The following is a 22,342-nucleotide window of genomic DNA, read 5'->3' as shown; positions in this document are numbered from 1 at the left end:
AAGTAGAGGACCCAGCACCAATCTTTGTGGCACTCCACTGGTCACAGGCCTCCAGTCTGAAATACAACCCTCCACCACCACCCTCTGTCTTCTACCTTTGAGCCAGTTCTATAACCAAATGGCTATTTCTCACTTAATTCCTTGAGAACTAACCTTGCTAACCAGTCTCCCATGGAGAACCTTTTCGAACACCTTACTGAAGTCCACATAGATCACATCTACTGCTCTGCCCTCATCAATCCTCTTTGTTACTTCTTCAAAAACTCAATCAAGTTTGTGAGACATGATTTCCCACGCACAAAGCCATGTTGACTATCCCTAATCAGTCCTTGCCCTACCAAATACATGTACACCCTGTCCCTCAGGATTTCCTCCAACAACTTGCCCACGACCGACATCAGGCTCACTGGTCTTTAGTTCCTTGGTTAGCCCTTACTACCCTTCTTAAAGAGTTGCACCACGTTAGCCAACCTCCAGTCTTCCGGCATCTCACCTGTGACTATCGATGATACAAATATCTCAGCAAGAAGCCCAGCAATCACTTCTCTAGCTTCCCACAGAGTTCTCGGGTACACCTGATCAGGTCCTGGGGATTTATCTACCTTTATGCATTTCAAGACATCCAGCACTTCCTCCTCTGTAATGTGCATTTTGCAAGGTGTCACCATCTATTTCGCTACTTTCTATATCTTCCATATATTTTCCACAGTAAATACTGATGCAAAATATTCATTTAGTATCTCCCCCATTTTCTGCAGCTCCATACAAAGGCTGCCTTGCTGATCTTTGAGGGGCTGTATTCTCTCCCTAGTTATTCTTTTGTCCTCAATGTATTTGTAAACACCCTTTGAATTAGATTAGATTAGATTACTTACAGTGTGGAAACAGGCCCTTTGGCCCAACAAGTCCACACTGACCCGCCGAAGCGCAACCCACCCATACCCCTACATTTACCCCTTTACCTAACACTACGAGCAATTTAACTTGGCCAATTCACCTAACCCGCACATCTTTGGACTGTGGGAGGAAACCGGAGCACCCGGAGGAAACCCACGCAGACACGGGGAGAACATGCAAACTCCACACAGTCAGTTGCCTGAGTCGGGAATTGAACGCGGGTCTCTGGCGCTGTGAGGCAGCAGTGCTAACCACTGTGCTACTGTGCCGCCCACAAATTCTCCTTGATTCTGTTTGCCAAGGTATTTCATGTCCCCTTTTTGCCCTCCTGATTTTTCTCTTAAGTATACTCCTACTGTCTTTATACTCTACTAAGGATTCACTGAATCTATCCTATCTATATCTGACATATACTTCCTTCTTTTTCTTAACCAAACCCTCACTTTCTTTCGTCCAACATTCCCTACACCTACCAGCCTTCCCTTTTACCATAACAGGAATATACTTTCTCTGAATTCTCGTTATCTCATTTCTGAAGGCTTCCCATTTTCTAGCCATCCCTTTACCTGCGAACATCTGACCCCAAAGTGCTCCCCCACTGACACTTCAGTCACCTTCTCTGCCTTATTTCCCAACAGTAGGTCATGTTTTGCTCCTTCACTAGTAGGTACATCCACATACTGAATCAGAAAGTTTTCTTGTACACACTTAACAAATTCCTCTCCATCTAAACACTTAACACAACGGCAGTCCCAGTTCAGAAAGTTAAAATCCCCTACCCATAACCACTCTATTATTCTTACAGATAGCTGAGATCTCCTTACAAGTTTGTTTCTCAATTTCTTTCTGACTATTAGGGAGTCTATAATACAATCCCAAAAAGGTGATCATCTCTTTCTTACTTCTTAGTTCCAACCAAATAACTACCCTGGGTATATTTCTGGGAATATCCTCCCTCAGCACAGCTGTAATGTTATCCCCTATCAAAAACATCACTCCCCCTCCTCTCTTGCCTCCCTGTCTATCCTTACCATAGCATTTGTATCCTAGAACATTAAGCTGCCAGTCCTGCCCATCCCTGAGCCATATTTCTGTAATTGCTAAGATATCCCAGTCCCATATTCCTAACCATTTGCCTTCCCTGTTCGGCCCCTTGCATTGAAATAAATGCAGTTTAATTTATTAGTCCTACCTTATCCCTGCCTGCCCTGTTTGACTTGCTTCATTTCTCAACTGTACCAGCCTCAGATTGATCTCTTTCCTCACCACCCCCCCCCCCCCCCCAAAACCTTACTAGTTTAATCCTCCCAAGCAGCTGTATCAAATCTCCCTGCCAGTATATTAGTCCCCTTCCAATCCCCTTCAACTCAGGTGCAAACTGTCCTTCTTGTACAGGTCACTTCTACCCCAAAAGAGATTCCAATGGTGCAAAAATGTGAATCCTTCTCCCCTACACCAGCTCCTCAGCCATGCATTCATCTGCTCTATCCTCCTATTCTTGCCCTCACCAGCTCGTAGCACCGGGAGTAATCCAGATATTACTACTCTCGACGATCTCCTTTTTAAATTCCTGCCTAACTCTCTGTACTCTCCCTTCAGAATCTCAACCTTTTCCCTTCCTATGTCATTGGTTCCAATGTAGACAATGACCTCTTGCTGGCCCCTCTCCCCCTTAAGAACATTCTGCACCCTCTCTGAGGCACCCATGATCCTGGCACCAGGGAAGCAACACACCATTCTGATTTTTCACTGCTGGCCACAGAAACATCTGTCTGTACTTCGGACTGGAGAGTCCCCTAACACATTGATCTCTTGGAAGCCGACATACCCTTCATTGCATTAGAGCCAGTCTCAATATCAGAAACTTGGCTGTTCATGCTACGTTCCCCTGAGAATCCATCACCCCCTACATTTTCCAAAACAGCATACTCGTTTCAAATAGGTGTAGCCACAGACTCCCGCACTAGCTGCCTATCTCTCTTACCCTTCCTGGAGTTAAACCATCTATGTGACTGTATCTGAGACTTTCCCTCCTTCCTATACCTGCCATCCATCACAAACTGTTGCTATTGCAAATTCCTCATTGCTTCTAACTGTCTCTCCAACCGATCCATTCGATCTGATAAGATTGGCAACCAACAGCATTTATTGCAGATATAATCTGCAGTAGCCCTTAAATTCTCTTTAAACTCCTACATCTGACAAGAAGCACATATCACTCTACTAAAGGCCAGTTTTGCTCTTTCACAATCTATCAACCCAGAAAATAACACTGTCTTGCTCCTCTACAAAACACTGCCTCAGGTTAATTTAATAGTTATGGCTTATATTTTAAGTTTAATGAAGAGACATATATCAAAAGAACACATATTCAAGAAAGAACTCAATCTACTCACTACTACAGACTTTCTGTAAGTCACACATAAAAACAATACACTTACCTGAGCTTCACCCAAACAGTTCCTCCAAGATCAGTTGTGAATTTCACTGTTTGTTAATTTTCCCAGACGCACCCAGGTATCCAGTGATATATGAATTCATGTCCTTTGAAAGTGTATTGCCTTTCCCTTCGCAGTTCAGTTGAGGAAAATGGAAGATCCCTCATAAGAACTGGTTTGGGAGGGTGCATCTAGAGAACAAATGGAACAGAGACAGAGAAACTGGAGAATGGCATGGAAACCTTACAGGAAGCAGAGTGGGACCACATGTAATTAACGTAGCTGAAGGGATGTGCAGGCTTGTAGTGAATATTAATTGATAGTCTGCATCTGTCAGTGAAGCCAATGAAGCTAATGAAAGGATTAAAGAGGCAGAGGTGAAGATGTGGGAAGATTGGAAATTAGAGACTGAGAGTAGGAGGTGGCACTCATACAGGCATCACTGATAACAGTCATCATTCATATAATCTTCATTGATTTAACTTCACTACTACAATCATCACAGATACAATCTACACTGATACAGTCCTCACTGATTTAGTCTTCACCGTGACAGCCATCATGGATATAGCCCTCACTGATACAGTTTCACTGACTTAGCCTTCTCTAGTATAGCCACTGATCATGGATACAGTTTTCACTAATAAAGTTTTCACTGATTTAGCCTTCTCTAGTATAGTCACTGATCACAGAATCACTATTATAGTATTTGTTGATTTAATCTTCACTGGTACAGCCTTCACTCAAATAATTTTTGCTAATACAGTCCTCACTGATTCAGTTTTCTCTGCTATAGTCATCATGGATGCAGACTTCACTGAACCAGTCTTCATTGATTCAGCCATCTGGACTGTATTCATTACTGAAGCACTCATCACAGAGTCAGCTTTTCACTTTTCACCTAATCACTGAGTTTCGTAAGAATCTAAGAACTAGGAGCAGGAGTTGGCCATCTGGCTCTTTGAGCCTGCTCTCCCATTCAATAAGATCATGGTTGATCTCTTCATGGACTCAGATCCACTTACCCACCCTCTCACCGTAACCCTTAATTCCTTCATTCTTCAAAGAAAAACGATCTTAGCTTTAAAGACATTTACTGAAGTAGCGTCAACTACTTCAATGGACAGGGATTTCCATAGATTTGCAACCCACTTGGTGAAGAAGTTCCTTCTCAATTCAATCCTAACTCTGCTCCCTGTAATTTTGAGGCTAGGCCCTCTTGTCCTAGATTCACCTGCCAGTGGAAACATCCTCACTACACCTATCTTACCTATTCGCTTCATAATTTTGTATGTTTCTATTAGATCACACCTCATTCTTCTAAATTCCAATGAATATAATCTCAGTCTACTCAGTATCTCTTCATAATCCAACCCCCTCAACTCCAGAATCAACCTGGTGAACCTCCTCTGCACCCCCTCTAGTGCCAGTACATAATTTCCTAAGTAAGGAGAGGAAAACAGCACACAGTACCTCCAGGTGTGGTTTCACCAGCATTCTGTATAGCTGCAACATATCCTCCCTGCTTTGAAACTCAACCCCTTTAGCAATGAAGGACAAAATTCCATTTGCCTTCCTAATTACGGTGTTGAACCAGCAGACCAACCTTCTGTGATTCATGCTCAAGGACACCCAGGTCCCTCAGCACTGCAGCATGCTGCAACTTGTTACCATTCAAGTAACAGTCCTTTTTACTGTCACTCCTACCGAAATGGATGATGTCACATTTCTTAATATCGTGTTCCATCTGCCAGACCTTTGCCCATTCACTTAAAGTATCTATGTTCCTTTGCAAAGTTTCACAGTCCTCTGCACACTTTGCTCTGCCACTCATCTTCGTGTCATCTAGAAACTTTGACACACTACACGTGGTCCCCAACTCCAAATCATCTATGTAAATTGTGAATAATTGCAGTCCAATACTGATCCCTGAGGCACACCACTAGTTACGGATTGCCAACCAGAATAGCACTCACTCATCCCCACTCTTTGCTATTTGTTAATCAAGCAATCCTCCATCCATGTTAATAGTTTACCCATAACGTCATGCATCTTTATCTTATTCAGCAGCCTCTTATACAGCACCTTCTCAAAGGTCTTTTGGAAATCTAGGTGCACCACATCTACTGGGTCCCTGTTGTCCACAGTGCTTATAATGTCTTCATAGATGAATTCCAAAAGATTAGTTAATCATGACTTTCATGAATCCATGCTGAGTCTGTCCAATGGGACAGTTTCTTTCCACATGCCTTGCTATTTCTTCCTTGATAATAGACTCAAGCATCTTACCCAGTACAGAAGTTAAGCTAACTGGTCTATAGTTTCCCATTTTTGTCAACGGCCTTTTTAAATAGTGGCATCACATTTGCTGTTTTCCTGTCTGCTGGAACTGCACCAGAATCCAGCGAATTTTGAAAAATTGCCCCTACGTGCACTTGTTATTTCTCCCTTCATCTCTTTTAGTACCCAAGGATGTATTCCTTTAGGGCCAGGAGACTTGTCTATTCTTAGCTCCATTAGCTTGCCCAACACTACCTCTTCCATAATAATGATTGTTTCCATCCTCGAGGAGAAAGTGAGGTCTGCAGATGCTGGAGATCAGAGCTGAAAATGTGTTGCTGGAAAAGCGCAGCAGGTCAGGCAGCAACACAGGAATAGGAAATTCATCATGAAGGGCTTATGCCCGAAACGTCGAATTTCCTATTCCTTGGATGCTGCCTGACCTGCTGCGCTTTTCCAGCAACACATTTTCAGTTGTTTCCATCCTCACCAACCTTCATCTCTCTGTCAATTACTGGCATGTTATTCGTGTCTTCCACAGTGAAGACTGACACAAAATACTTATTCAATGCCTCGGCCATTTCACCATATCCCACGACTAAGTGTCCCTTCTCATCCTCTAAAGGCCCAATGTTTACTTTAGGCACTCTTTTTCATTTTATATATTTATAGAAACTTTTGCTATCAGTCTTTCTATTCTGTGCTAGCTTTTTCTCATATTCTATCTTACTTTTCTTCTTAGCTCCTTTTTGGCTTTCTGTTGACCTTTAAAATGTTTCCAATCTTCTTGTTTCCTGCTGATCTTAGCTACTTTGTGTGACTTCCCTTTCAATTTGGCAGCCTCCCTTATTTCCTTAGATACCCATGGCAGATTACCCCTTCGCATACAGTCCTTCATTTTCACTGGAATATACTTTGAAAAGTGAGTTTTGAGAAGATTTGTAGCTCAGATTGAGGATCTGGATATAGGTTTACTCATTGAGCTGGAAGATTCGCTTTCAGACATTTTGTCATCATACTCAATTACATCATCATCATCGAGTCTTCGGATGAAGCACTGGTGGTATGGCCCGCTTTCTATTTATGTGTTTGGGTTTCCTTGAGTTGATGATGTCATTCCCATGGTGACATTATTTCCTGTGGCAATGTCATTTCCCATTCTTTTTCTCAGGGAAATGGGATCCAAGTCAATGAGTTTGTTGAGAGAGTTCCGTTTGGAATGCCATGCTTCTAGTAATTTACGTGCATGTCTCAGATTGGCCTGTCCTAAGATGGATGTGTTGCCCCAGTTGAAGTGGTGTCCTTCCTCATCTGTATGTAAGGATATGTCCATCAACATCAACCTGGCCAAGGAAATACTGACTACACTCTTCGAAGACCCAAAGACACATACATGAAACACCACCAACTTCATCAGCAAGGACAATATTGTCAAGCTTGTAGACCTATGCCTTACCACGCTCTTCACCTTCAACAACAAAACCTACAGACAAACCAATGGAACACCCATGGGATCTCTGATATCAGGGTTTTTAGCAGAGGCAGTAATGCAGAGACTCAAACAAACAACTCTGCCAACCATTCAACCCAAACTTTGGGTCTGCTACATGGATGATACCTTTGTCATCACTAAATGAAACAAACTAGAGGAAACCTTCAAGACTATCAATAATATCCTTACTGGCATAAAATTCACAAAAGAGGAGGAAAATAACGACAAACTGCTATTCCTAGATGTCGCTGTAGAGCAATCAGCCAATGGAAAACTTCACACCAGCATCTCCAGGAAAACAACACATACTGACCGAATACTGAACTACAGAAGCAATCATCCCAACATCCACAAACGAAGCTGGATTAGAACATAATTTCAACAAGCCACCACACACTGCAGTGCAAAGGAACTATGTAGAGCAGAGGAAAATCACCTGTACGGTGTATTCAAAAAGAACATGTATCCAACGAACACAGTCCACCGATTTCTCAGCAACAAATCTGAACAAGCAGACAAAACACATCCAAAAACCCTAGGCCACTCTCCCCTACATCAAAGACATCTCGGAAATGACTGCCAGACTACTCAGACCTCTTAGCATCATGGTAGCCCACAAATGCCCCAACACACTAAAACAGCAGCTAATGAACTTGAAAGACCCTATAAAGACAACAAGCAAAACTAATGTCATTTACAAAATACCTTGCAAGAACTGGAACAAACACTACATTGGACAAACAGGCAGAAAACTAATCATGAAGAAACATGAACATGAACTCGCCACAAAAAGACATGACCCACTCACTAGTATCCTTACACACAGATGAGGAAGGACACCACTTCAGTTGGGACAACACATCTATCCTAGGACAAGCCAAACAGAAACACACACGAGAATTCCTTGAAACATGGCATTCCAACCAGAACACCATCAACAAACACGTTGACTTGGATCCCATTTACCATCCTCTCAGAAAAAGGACAGGGAATGACATCACCGCAGGAAATGACATCACCAACTCAAGGAACCCCCCAAACACATAAATAGAGACTGGGCCATACCAGTGGTTCTCCTGGGGGCTCACTGATTATGTTACATGGTATGGTGATGAAACGTCTGAAAGCAAACCTTCCAGCTCAGTGAGCAAACCTACATCCATACTTTGGAAAGCTGAACACTTTGAGAGATTGCTTTGAAAGTCCTCCACTGCTTGTCAACTGTGCCACCATAAAGTTTTTATTTCCAGTCTACCTTAGCCAACTTCTCCCTCATTGGATTGCATTGGATTTTGTCTTCACATTTTCCATCTATATTCGATACTCAACCATACTGTGATAGTTCCTTCCAAGAGGATCCTTAACTTTAGTAACCCTGTTCCTTCCCCGTTGTACTGACTTAAAAACTTTTTATATTTCCATTTTGCTTTAGTCGTTATGACAGACCATTGAACTGAAACATTTACAGCTGCTGCACGAACTGCTGAGTATTTTGAGAGGACAATTGTTTTTCTTTCATATTTCCAGCATGTGCATATTTACTTCTACATTATTTTGTGAAAAAAAATGTTTAAATGCCACACAAAAGGAACAAAATAGAAACAAAGATAATCTGAAATATGAAATGTCAGGCAGGCAAGGCTGTTATCAACACAAGAAGTTGTTATCATTCCGTCATCAGCGTAATTTGTGATGTTGTTCATAATGAGCATCTGACATTCGCAGTGTTTGGACAGTAGAGTTTCTACAAATGCTATTCTACCTGGGAGGAGTTTAAAACTCTGGATGAAGACTAAGTCAATTCTAGGTCAAGGCGCATCCTCCAACAGCCAAATCGCTGCAGATTTAGGAAGGGAGTTACTGCCAGTTCTCCCACTGTCACTAACATGCGGGATTACGACGAAATCACCGCTTTTCTCGGAGAGTGGGGACCTTACCAGAAAATTATCTTCTTCCTTTTGAGCCTCAGTGTCTTTCCCAATGCTTTCTTTGGGATAAACATGGTTTTTGTCGGGGATACTCCTGAACACCGCTGTTTAATTCCCGGGAACCTCAACCTCAGTGAAGCGTGGATGAACCGCACGATCCCTCTGGAACAAGACAAGGACAAACTCCAGTACAGCAAATGTAGACGGTACCGGTTGGATGTGATCAAGAACCTCTCGGAGATATTCCCTGACCCGGATTCCGTCAATATTTCTGAGGTGGGACAAGAGCCCTGTTTGGATGGATGGGTGTACAGTAAGGAGCAGTACATCTCCACCATCGTCAGCGAGGTAAGGGCTGGAGCAGGCACAGTGTGAGACAGGGAGTAGTTTGTGAAGGTAAATGTCATGTATCTCGATACTGCTCCGCAAGGAATGTGCAGATGTATTAGAAAGTAAACTTGAGAAGCCGCTCTTCACCTGGCAGAGGGCGAACAGAACAGCAAAACTGACAAATGACTCAACATTTGGTTTGTGTAGTGATCCAGAAAATTCATTTGCAAGTCTTTTGATTAGCTTTCAGCCGGATCTCGATCCATGGATATATATTTTTAATTTCCTTCAGTGTCTTTGGGTTTCAAATCGTTTGAATTTAAAATTCCTGCCTCTAAATTTGTTTTCCTTAACCGTACTCTTCCTCCAATTTCTTTTAAGAACAGAACTACAATGCTGCAGATTAACGGAAATATCGGGTTTAACCCTTCGTTCTCTGCATAACCACCAAGACTGACACTCCAGTCGACAGCTTAGGGAGTGTTGAACTAACAGATGTGCTACTTCTCCGATGGAGGTGTCGGTCTTGGACAAGGGTGGACAAAGTCAGAAGTCACATGACACCTGGTTATAGTCGGACAGATTAATTAGAAATCACACATACATAGAACATAAGTACGAGGAGCAGGAGTAGGACTCAGGCCCTTCCAGCCTGCTCCGCCATTCAATAAGGTCATGGCTAATCGATTTGTGGACTCAGGCCCACTTACCCACCCTCTCACTGTCTCCCTTAATTAGATTAGATTCCCTGCAGTGTGGAAACTGATCCTTCAGCCCAACAAGTCCACACCCCCTCCAAACAGTAACCCACCCTCTACATTTACCCTAATAATGTACCTAACACTATAGGCAATTTAGCATGGCCAATTCACCTGATCTGCATGTCTTTGGATTCTGGGAGGAAACCCATACAGACACAGAGAATGTGCAAACTTTACATAGACAGTCGCCTGAAGCTGGAGTCAAACGTGAGTCCCTGCTGCTGAGGCAGCAGTGCTAACCACTGAGCCACCATGCCACCCACTTAATTCCTTTATTGTTAAAAAAAACTCTTAGCTTGAAAACTGTTTACTAAAGTAGGGTCAAATACTTCAATGGGCAGGGAATTCCATAGATTCACAACCCTCTAGGGGAAAAAGTTTCTTCTCAATTCACTCCTAAATCTGCTGTCTCTAATCTTGAGACCATGCCCTATCTCTATCTTATCTATTCCCTACATAATTTTATATATCTATAAGATCCCCCCTCATTCTTCTGAATTCCAATGAATATAATCCCAACATAGTTAGTCTCTCCTTATAAGCCAACCCCCTCAACTCTGTAATCAATGTACTGAACCTCCTCTGCACCCCCTCCACTGCCAGTACATCCTTTCTCAAGTAAGGAGACTAAAACTGCACACACTACTCCAGGTGTGGCCTCACCAGCACCCTGTACAGCTGCAGCATAATCTCCCTGCTTTTAAACTCAATCCCTTTCGCAATGAAGGACAAAATTCCATTTGTCTTCCTAATTACGGTGCTATACCTGCAGGACAACCTTCTGTGATTCATGCACAAGGACACTCAGGTCCCTCTGCATAGCAGCATGCTGCAATTCTTTACCATTCAAGTAGTAGTCCTTTTTACTGCTACTCCTACTGAAATGGATGACTTGACATTTACTAACATTGTATTCCACCTGCCAGACCTTTGCCCACTCATTCAAAACATCTATGTTCCTCTGCAAAGTTTCACAGTCCCCTGCATACTTTGCTCTGCCACTGATCTTTGTGTTATCTGGTAACTTTGTAAATTGTAAATAATTTATGTAAATTGTAAATAATTGTGGTCCCAACACTGACCCCTGAGGCACACTAGTAGTCACTGATTGCCAGGTAGAATAGCACTCACGTATGCCCACTCTATGCTTCCTCTTAGAATAGAATAGAATCTCTACAGTGTGCAAACAGGCCATTTGGCCCAATAAGTCCACACCGACCCACCCAGACCCATTCCCCCTCCCCGATTCCTCTACATTTTGGAGAAAGTGAGGACTGCAGATGCTGGAGATCAGAGTTGAGAGTGTGGTGCTGGAAAAATGCAGCATCTGAGGAGTAGGAGAATCAACATTTTGGGCATAAGTCCTTCATCAAGACTTTACATTTATCCCTGACTCATGCATCTAACCTACACATCCCTGAACACTATGGACAATTTAGCATGGCCAATTCACCTAACCTGCATATCTTTGGACTGTGGGAGGAAACCCGCACAGAAACAGGGAGAATGTACAAATTCCACACAAACAGGCGCCCGAGGCTAGAATCAAACCAGGTCCCTGGTGCTGTGAGGTAGTAGTGCTAACCACTGAGCCATTGTGCTACATCGAGTCAACAAATCCTCTATCCATGCTAATACTTTAGCCATAAAGTCATCCATCCTTATCTTATGCAGCAGCCTCTTGCGTGGCACCTTATTGAAGGCCTTTAGAGCGTTGCTTACTCATAGGGTGCCGTGAGAGAGCAGCACACACAGAGCCAGAGTTTATAAGCAGAGAGTTGAAAAATGTTGTGCTGGAAAAACACAGCAGGCCAGGCAGCATCCAAGGAGCAGGAGAATCGACGTTTCGGGCATAAGCCCTTCAAGGGCTTATGCCCAAAACGTCGATTCTCCTGCTCTTCGGATGCTGCCTGGGCTGCTGTATTTTTCCAGCACCACATTTTTCAACTCTGGTCTCCAGCATCTGCAGTCCTCACTTTCCCTTTATAGGCAGAGAGATCAAACGATCATATACTTGGTGTGACCGGTTTGTCAGATCATATGTATCTGCAGGTGACCAATAGTGTCAAATGGTGTGTGTTTATAAAGTCAATGTTAAAAATTACATAACACCAGATTATAGTCCAACAGGTTTATTTCGAAGTATGAAGTAAGTCAGAGGACTCCTCCTTCATCAGGTAGCTAGAGGGGTAGGATCATAAGACACAGAATTTATAGCACAAGATCACAATGTCATGCAACTGATATGATATATTGAACAAAAGTAAATTGATGTTAATTCTTTCATCTTTTAGAATGGGTTGCAGGTTTCGATTCATTAATATGTAAATCCTAGAACTTCTTTTAAGTTACATTCCCGAGATAATTTAAGGTTTTCTTAAAAAAAAAGTGACAGTGCATTAAAGGGGTGAAGTTAGAGTCTGTCTGTACTCCAATCTTGAGTCAGACTGGTTTTATTTCCAAAGTAGGAATTTATAAAATGTCACATTGATTGACTGATTCCTGATTAAGGACTCCTGCCCGAAACATCGATTTTCCTGCTCCTCGAATGCTGCCTGACCTGCTGTGCATTTCCAGCACCATTCTAAACTTGCCTGCAGATTGTGTGTTTTTTGAACAAAATAATGTCTGCAAATATTAATCGGCAAATTCAAATTTACTTCATAGACATCCGTGTGTGTGTGTCTGTGTGTGTGTGTATGTGGCAGGGGGCAAGAGAGAAAGAGAAAGAGTGTGTTTGTATTGAGAGAGTGTGTGTGTGTATGTGTGCGTGTGTGCATGTGTGAGTGTGTTGTGTAGTGAACTCATCGATCCCCAGTAGTGACGTGTCACGGCAAGAATCCAGAATGGCCTTCTCAGGAGACGGACTCAGGATGCAACAGATAGGGTATCCTTCGTTGTCCAATGCTACCTGGGAGTGGAGAAACTATGCCATGTACTTCGCAAACTGCAACAATTTATCGATGAGGATGAGCACTTTGCCAAGACCCTCCACTTCTCACCTTTAAACAACCGCCAAACCTTAAATAGACCATTGTTCACAGCAAACTGCCCAAACTTCAGGACAACATCGACCACAACACCATACAATCCTATCATAGCAACCATTGCAGGACATGTCAGATTGTCGACATGGATATGACCATTATACATGGGGACACCACCCATCATGTACGTGGCATTTAACTCAGCCAATGTTGTCTACCTCATACGCTGCAGGCAAGGATGCCCCGAGGCATTATACATTGGCAAGATGAGGCAGACACTATGACAACGGATGAATAGACACCACGCAACAATCGCCAGACAAGGGAGTTCCCTCCCAGTCGGGGAACACTTCAGCAGTCAGGGACATTCAGCCTCGGATACTCGGATGACCTCACACCAAGGCAGTCTTCAGCATATGCAACAACGCAGAGTGGCCTAGCAGGGGCTGGTAGCCAAGTTCATTACACATGAGGATGACCTCGACTGGGACCTGGGGTTCATGTCACACTACATGTGACCCCACTACACAATACACTCTCACACACACACTCACATACAAGCACACATATACATACACCTTATATACTTACACACACAGGCCCTCTCTCATATACATGCTGTCTCTCAGACACACACATATATACCCATCACACGCACACCCATGCGCATACCCTTCCACATCTGATACTCCATCATACTCATGCATACACTGTACCAAGCACACACACATGCTCGCGCGGACACACATAGGCACAGACTCAGACTTGCACTCTCTCTCTCACACACACACACGCGCGCACACACACACACGCGCGCACACACACACATACAAACACTCTCTCTCTTTCTTTCTCTCACCCTCACCTGCATACATATATACACACATATAAATTTAGGGGATGAATTTGCATTTGCAAAATTGTATTTGAAAATTTGTACATTCTGTTTTGCTCAAAAGCACACAAGCTGCAGGCAGTCAATGCAAGCAATCATGTGACATTTTATAAATTCCTACTTTGGAAATAGAACCAGTCTGAATTAAGATTGGAATACAGACCGACTTTTATCTCACACTTTTAATGCAATGCCTGAGCTGAGATGTCACTTTTTTTTAATAAAACCTTAAGTTATCTCAGGAATGTGACTTTAAAGAAGTTCTGGGATTTACGTATTAATGAATTGAAACATGCAAACCATTCTAAAAGATTAATGACTTAATATCTATTTACTTTTGTTCAATATACCATATCAGTTGCATGGCACTATGATCTTGTGCTATAAATCCTATGTCTTATGATCTTGCCCCACTAGCAACCTGATAAAGGAGCAGCGCTTCGATAGCTAGTACTTCCAAATAAATCTGTTGGACTATAACCTGGTGCTGTGTGAATTTTAACTTTGTCCACCCCAGTCCAACACCAGCACCTCCACATTATAAAGTCAATGTCAATGCTGTGCTGTCATGACAATCAGGTAGAGTGATAGGAAAATGCAAAAGGCAACATCTCAAGTCAGACACTAAAAGAAAGAATGTAGCCAAGATGGAGGACGGGAAAAAATTATGGCTGTAAGAGCTGCTCCTTTTTTGAGGTATTTTAGGTGTTGGAGGTGATTTCCTCGAATTCCAGGAGCAGCAATTACTGCTTTATATGAAGTTGCATTGTTTTGGAACTTTGGGGGGAGAAAAGTCAAAACAACAGCACTTTTAAAAGCAAGAAAGACATAAAAAAGGCAATGAACATGTGGTCATTGAAGGAGAGAGAGAAAGACACATACACTGCTGTCTGACACTGCAATGAATCTGCACATCTGACATGCTGTTTGAGATCACATGCCTCTGGACTTTGGAACACATCGAGGAAAAATAAACAAACAGCGAAATTCATAACTGACCTTGGAGGAGCCAGTGTGGGAGAACTCATAGTACAGGAATAGAACAGTGCACAACTTTTAACATATAACCTTGCTGTAAGTCTACAGTAGTGAGTAGAGTGGGATGTTTCTTGATTATGTATTTTATTGATATCTGTCTCTTAGAGTCACACAGTCATAGAGATATCCAGCATGGAAACAGACCCTTTGTTGCAACTTGTTCATGCCAACCAGATATTCCAACCCAATCTAGTCCCTCCTGCCAGAATCCAGCCCATATCCCTCCAAGCCCTTCCTATTCAAATACCCATTCTGATACCTTTTAAATGTTGCAATTGTACTAGCCTCCATCACTTCCTCTGGCAGCTTATTCCATACACGTACCACCCTCTGAGTGAAAAAGTTGCTCCTTAGGTCTCTCTTGTGTCTTTCTCTTCCCACTCTAAATCTATGGCCTCTAGTTCTGGACTCCCCTATCCCAGGGAAAAGACTTTGTCTATTTATCTTATCCATGCTCTTCATGATTTTATAAACCTCTATAAAATCACCCCTCAGCTTCCGATGCTCCAGAGAAAACAACCCCAACCTATTCAACCTCTCCCTATAGCTCAAATCCTCCAACCCTGGCAACATCCCTGTAAATCTTTCTGAACAGTTTCAAATTTCATAACATCTTTCCGGAAGGAGACCAGAATTGCACAAAGTATTCCAAAAGTAGCCAAAATAATGTCCTGTACAGCCACAACATGACTCCTGTAGTCAATACTCTGACCAATAAAGGAAAGTATACCAAACGCCTTCTTCACTATCCTATCAACATGCAACTCCACTTTCAAGGAGCTATGAACCTGCATTCCAAGGTCTCTTTGTTCAGCAACACTTCCTAGGACCGTACCATTTCAGTGTATAAGTTCTGTTAAGTTTTGCTTTCCCAAAATGCAGCACTTCGCTTTTATCTAAATTAAACACCTGATTAAATTTTAAAAATAGTTAGCATAAGTAATAAGTTAGTCTGGAGCACCGTTTTTTAGAGCAAAAAGATGATGCTATTTTCTGGGTCTGTAGATTGTGAAGGAGCAAAGATATCCTTTAGTAGAGTGATGTACTCTTCCTGTCAGATGTGGGAGTTTAGGGAGAGTTTCCATGTTACTGATGATTATGTCTGCAGGAAGTGTCTTTGATTGTGAATCCTATCAGATCGCATAGATCGGTTGTAGGGCATTGAAAGGCAATGAGGAATTTACAAGAGCTAGGGGGTGTGATAGAAGGCAGTTATAGGAAGGGAGAAAATCTGCAGATTGAGTTAGGTAATGGATTAACTCCAGGAAAGGTAGCTGGGGTAGGCAGATAGTGCAGGAGTCTTCTATGGCTATCTCATTTCAAACAAATATGCTATTTTGGAAAATCTAGGGGGTAATGAACTCACAAGGGAATGTAACAGGAACAGCCAAGCTTCTGCTATTGAGACTGGCTGTAATGTAATGAGGGGTAAGTCGGGTTCCTCTAGTCAGAAGCACAGATAGTTGTTTCTATGGCCAACAGCAAAAAATCAGAGTGGTGTGTTGTCTCCCTGGTGCCAGGATCAAGGATATCACTGAGAGGGTGCAGAATATTCTCAAAGGGGAGAGGAACGAGCAGAAGATCATTGTAAACATTGGAACTAACGACATAAGAAGGGAAAAGGATGAGACTCTGAAGGGAGAATATAGAAGCTTAGGCAGGAATTTAAAAAGGAGGTCCTCAAGGGTTGTAATATCTGGATTACTCCTGGTGCTACGAGCTAGTGAGAGTAGGAATAGGAGGATAGAGCAGATGAATGTACAGCTGAGGAGCTGGTGTATGGGAGAAGGATTCACATTTTTGGATCATTGGAATCTATTCTGGGGTAGAAGTACAAGAAGGACGGATTGCACCTGAATTGAAAGTGGACTAATATATTGGCAGGGGGATTTGTTAGAGCTGCTCTAACAAAAACCAGTAAGGTGTGGTGGGGCATGAATGAAGGTGGGATCCAGGGAAGTGGGGGGGAGGGGGGGGGGGGGTGGTTAGTGGCGGTTTTGATGAAGGACAGCATTAATGCTGCACTGAGAGAGGATATTCTTGGAAATACATCCAGGGAAATTTTTGGGTGGAACTGAGAAATAAGAAAGGGATGATCACCTCGAGTGAATCCTTAGAAGAGTATAAAGTCAGTAGGAGTATACTTAAAAGGAAAATCAGGAGGGGAAAAAGGGGGACATGAGATAGCTTTGACTAATAGGGTTAAGGGGAATCCAAAGGGTTTTTAATAAATCATTAAGGACAAAAGGGTATCTAGGAAGAAATAGGACCCCCTCAAAGACTTACCTATGTGTGGAGATGGAGGAGATACTAAACAAATATCTTGCATCAGTTTTTACTGTGAAAAGGACATGGAAGATATAGGATGTGGGGAAATAGATGGTGACATCTTGAAAAATGACCATATTAAAGAGGAGAAGGTGCTGGATGTCTTGAAATGCATAAAAGTGGATAAATCCACAGGACCTGATCAGGTGTACCTTAGAACTCTGTGCTCGGCTAAGGAAGTGATTGCTGGGCCTCTTTCTGAGTTATTTGTATCATCGATAGTCACAGGTGAGGTGCCGGAAGACTGGAGGTTGGCTAACGTGGTGCCACTATTTAAGAAAGGGGGTAAGGAAAACCAGGGAATTATAGACCGGTGAGCCCGACCTTGGTGATGGGCAAGTTGTTGGAGGGAATCCTGAGGGACAGGATTTATATTTATTTGGAAAGGCAAGGCCTGATTAAGGATAGTCAGCATGGCTTTGTGTGTGGGAAATCATGTCTCACGAACTTGATTGAGTTTTTTGAAGAAGGAACAAAGAGGACTGATGAGAGCAAAGCAGTGGACATGATCTATATGGACTTCAGTAAGGTGTTCTACAAGGATCCTCATGGGAGACTGGTAAGCAAGATCAGACCTCATGGAATACAGGGAAAACTAGCCATTTGGAAAAAGAACTGGCTTGAAGGTGCAAGACAGAGGGTAGTGTTGGAAGGTTGCTTTTCATACTGGAGGCCTGTGACCAGTGGTGTGCCACAAGGATCGGTGCTGGATCCCCTGCTTTTCATCATTTATATAAATGATTTGGATGTGAAAATAGGAGATACAGTTTGTAAGTTTGCAGATGACACCATAATTGGAGGTGTAGTGGACAACGAAGAAGTACAACCTCAGAGTACAACAGGATCTTGATCAGATAAACCAATGGGCAGAGGAGTGGCAGATGTAGTTTAATCTGGATAAATGCGAGGTGCTGCATTTTGGAAAGGCAAATCAGGACAGGACGTATACACTTAATGGTAAGGTCCTAGGGAGTGTTGCTGAAGAGACCTTGGAGTGCAGGTTCACAGTTCCTTGAAAATGGAGTTGCGGGGTAGATAGGATAGTGAAGAAGGCATTTGGCATGTTTTCCTTTATTGGCCAGAGCATTGCATACACGGGTTGGGAGCTCATGTTGCAACTGTACAGGACTTTGGATTGGCCACTTTTGGGCATTTCTGGTCTCCTTTCTATCAGAAGGATGTTCTGTAACTTGAAAGGGTTCAGAAAAGTTTAACAAGGATGTTGCTAGGGTTGGAGGATTTGAGCTATAGGGAGAAGCTGAATAGGCTGGGGCTATTTTTCCTGGAGCATCAGAGAATGAGGGATGACCTTATAAAGGTTTACAAATTCATGAGGGGCATGGATGGGAAGAATAGACAAGATCTTTTCCCTACAATGGGTGAGTCGAGAACTAGAGGGCATAAGTTCAGCGTGGGAGGGGTTAAGATACGAAAGGGACCAACTTTCTCATGCAGAGGGTGGTGCGTGTATGGAATGAGCTGCCAGAGGAAGTGGTGTAGGCTGGTACAATTACCGCATTTAAAAGGCATCTGGATGGGTATATGTACAGGAAGGGTTTCGAGGGATATGGCAAATGGGACTAGATTAAGTTCGGATATCTGGTCAGCATGGATGAGTTGGACCGAAGGGTCTGTTTCCATGCTGTATATCTCTGACTCTAATTGTTGGTCTGAGGCTTTGTTCAGAATCTGTCTCAGTGTTAAGCTGGAATCAGGCTGGTTTTATTCTGGCAGCTGGAATTTATAAGATTCCACACTGGCTGATTGTGACGACAAATTGTATGTTTTTTTGAACAAAATAAAATGTATCTGCAAATAAACATCTTCGATGAAGTGATTCATCCCATAGATTTATATGTATGTATATGTGAGGGAGAGAGAGTTTGTACATGTGTGTGTATCTGTGCTTGAGAGTGAGTGTGAGAGAGTGTATCTGAGAGAGAGTGTGTGTGTTTGTGTGAGTGTGCATGTGTGTGAGAGTGTGTGTGTGCGCGCGTGCACGCGTGTGTGTGTGAGAGAGTATATAGAACATGGAACATAGAACAGTACAGCACAGTACAGGCCCTTTGGCCCATGATGTTGTCTGACCTTTTATCCTACTCTAATATCAAACTAACTTATGCAAATTTCATTGTACTATCTTCCACGTGCCTATCCAAGAGTCGCTTAAATGTCCCTAATGTATCTGACTCTACTACCACGCTGGCAGTGCATTCCACACACCCACCTCTCTCTCTTGTAAAGAACTGACCTCTAACATCTCCCCTAAACCTTCCTCCAATCACCTTAAAATTATGCCACCTCGTGATAGCCATTTCCGCCATGGGAAAAAAATCTCTGACTATTTACTCTGTCTATGCCTCTCATCATCTTGCATCTATCAAGTCACCTCTCATCCTTCTTTGCTCTCAATGAGAAAATCTCTAGATCCCTCAACCTTTCTTCATAAGAACAAGCCCTCCAGTCCAGGCAGCATCCTGGTGAACCTCCTCTGCACCCTCTCCAAAGCTTCCATATCCTTCCTATAATGAGGGGACCAGCACTGAACACAATATTCCAAGAGTGGTCTAACCAGAGCTCTAGAGAGCTGCTGCCTAAGCTTGCGGCTCTTAAACTCAATCTCACTGCTAATGGAAGCCCAACACACCATATGCCCCTTAACAACTCAACCAACTTGGGTTCCAACTTTGAGGTATCCATGGATATGGACCCCAAGATCTCTCTGTTTCTCTACACTGCCAAGAATCCTGACTTTAACCCTGTATTCTGCATTCAAATTTGACCTTCAAAAATAAATCACTCCACACTTTTCCAGGTTGAACTCCATCTGCCACTTCTTGTCCAATTTCTGCATCCTGTCAATGTCCCATTGCAACTTACAACAGCCCTACACACTATCTACCACTCCTCCAAGCTTCGTGTCATTGACAATCTTACTAACCCACCCTTCCACTTCCTCATCAAGTCATTTCTAAAAATCACAAAAGCAGAAGTCCCAGAACCGATCCCTGCGGAACACCACTAGTCATTGAATTCTAGGCTGAATACTTTCTATCAACTACCAGCCTGTCTTCTATTGGCCAACCAATTCTATATCCAGAAAGCCAAATTTCTCTGTATCCCATGACTCTGTATTTTCTGAATGAGCCCACATGGGGAACCTTATCAAATGTCTTGCTAAAATCCATGTACACCATATTCACTGCTCTACCTACAAAGCCATGCTGACTAATTCTAATCAAGCTATGATTTTCCAACTAATCATAAATTCTGTTTCTCAAAATTCTTTCCAATAATTGGCCCACCATAGACATAAGACTGACTGATCTATAATTCCCAGGATTATCCCTATTCCCTTTCTTGAACAAGGAAATAACATTTGCACCCTCCAATCATCCAGCACTACTCCAGTGGACAATGAGGATGCAAAGATCATCGTCAAAGGTACAGCAATCTCTTCCCTTGCTTCCTGTACTAACTTGGGTATATCGTGTCTGTCCCAGAGGACTTATCTATCCTTATATTTTAAAAAAATTTTCAGCATATCCTCCCTTTTTGACATCAACCTCATCAAACATATCAATCTGTTTCACGCTGAGCTCACAAACGTCGAGTTCCCTCTTCGGATGTTAAAAGATTGAATGGGAATATCTCTCTGGACATTAAAGTAACATTAAACAATTAAACTGCACTGATTGAACATTCTGGAAGTGGGTGGGGGCGGCAGTCATGAAGGAATGCGAATGACCCCCACTCCAATTAGATTGTCATTTGCTATTACTCCCACTACTATTATCAAATTAAACTCTCATTTAACCTCTTCCATACTTTCATCGCCATCCCCAGCCAATCAGGTTCGTTTGCATGATTATCCAAAATGCTGACACTATCACACCTACATTGTCTAAGCAAGAAGCAGAGCCAGAACTCATCTCCAGGACCACCTCGAAGTTAGGCCATATCATCCCAACATTGTCTTGAGGAATCATTGAGTCAGAAAATCGTCTGTATAATGATTCCCCAGGATTAGGGCATTAGCACTTGCATTATCTTCAAGGATGATCTTATCCTACCATTGTACCTGGGGTAACATGTGACTGTGAGTGACTGGGGTTTGTCTTGTGTGGTATGTGGGAAAAAGTGAGGACTGCACATGCTGGAGATCAGAGCTGAAAAATGTGTTGCTGGAAAAGTGCAGCAGGTCAGGCAGCATCCAAGGAGCAGGATGGCATAAGCCCTTCTTCAGTGTGGCATGTGACTGTGGGGGAATGGCCAGAGCATCTCTAAGCATGACCAACTGACCTGTTAAAGGGGATGTATTTCCTCTGTTCGGGATCTCTCTTCTAGCTCAACTTGGCACGCTTGCAAAGAATATCAGAGGGGTCACCTCGCTTGTACAGGCTTTATTACACTTTGCAGAAGTTGGTGTGCGCGAATTGCATCTCATGTGCGAAAACTTGAGAAAAGAAGCAGTAGCAGTGATGGAATTCCAACATACAGCTTCCAGGGGGACTGAATAAGCAATCGTATGAGTGTTGGTTGCATGAGACAGATGGGCCCACAAGGTAAGCTTCAGCTTGATCTCTCTCTCTAAACTTCACACTCAGTCGATCCCTTATCTCCTGGGACTTAGTGGTGATGGAAACTTTGAGGTAACTCGCACACTTGCACACCAACGAGTCACTTTGTGCGAGACTGGATTTTAAAAGGGTTTTGATTAAGGTTAAATCGGGATTACGGTCCCCAGGATTGAATTGGGGTTACAGTCCCCCGGGTTAAATTGGGGTTAGAGCCTCCAGGATTAAATCGGGGTTAGAGTTCCCAGGGTTAAATTGGGGTTAGAGTTCCCAGGGTTAAATTGGGATTAGAGTCCCTCGGGTTAAACTGGGGTTAGAGTTCCCAGGGTTAAATTGGGGTTAGAGTCCCCCGGGTTAAACCGGGGTTAGAGTCCCCAGAGTTAAATCAGGG

The 22,342-nt window shown here is 42.9% G+C and overlaps 1 protein-coding gene across 1 annotated transcript in view; it reads left to right on the top strand.

The window, feature by feature from the left end:
- Positions 1-8,993: 8,993 nt before the first annotated feature.
- LOC132823082 (organic cation/carnitine transporter 2-like) overlaps positions 8,994-22,342 on the top strand; it is a 105,036-nt gene continuing 91,687 nt past the window's right edge. The window contains exon 1 of the mRNA XM_060836621.1: positions 8,994-9,383. Within this exon, the coding sequence (XP_060692604.1) occupies positions 8,994-9,383 (390 nt within the window). The remainder of the gene's footprint in view (positions 9,384-22,342) is intronic.

Source organism: Hemiscyllium ocellatum, chromosome 16 (genome assembly GCF_020745735.1).
Source record: "Hemiscyllium ocellatum isolate sHemOce1 chromosome 16, sHemOce1.pat.X.cur, whole genome shotgun sequence".
NCBI classification, from domain to species: Eukaryota; Metazoa; Chordata; class Chondrichthyes; order Orectolobiformes; family Hemiscylliidae; genus Hemiscyllium; species Hemiscyllium ocellatum.
The sequence above is the reverse complement of the archived record's forward strand: the minus strand, read 5'-3'. Positions and strand labels throughout refer to the sequence as shown.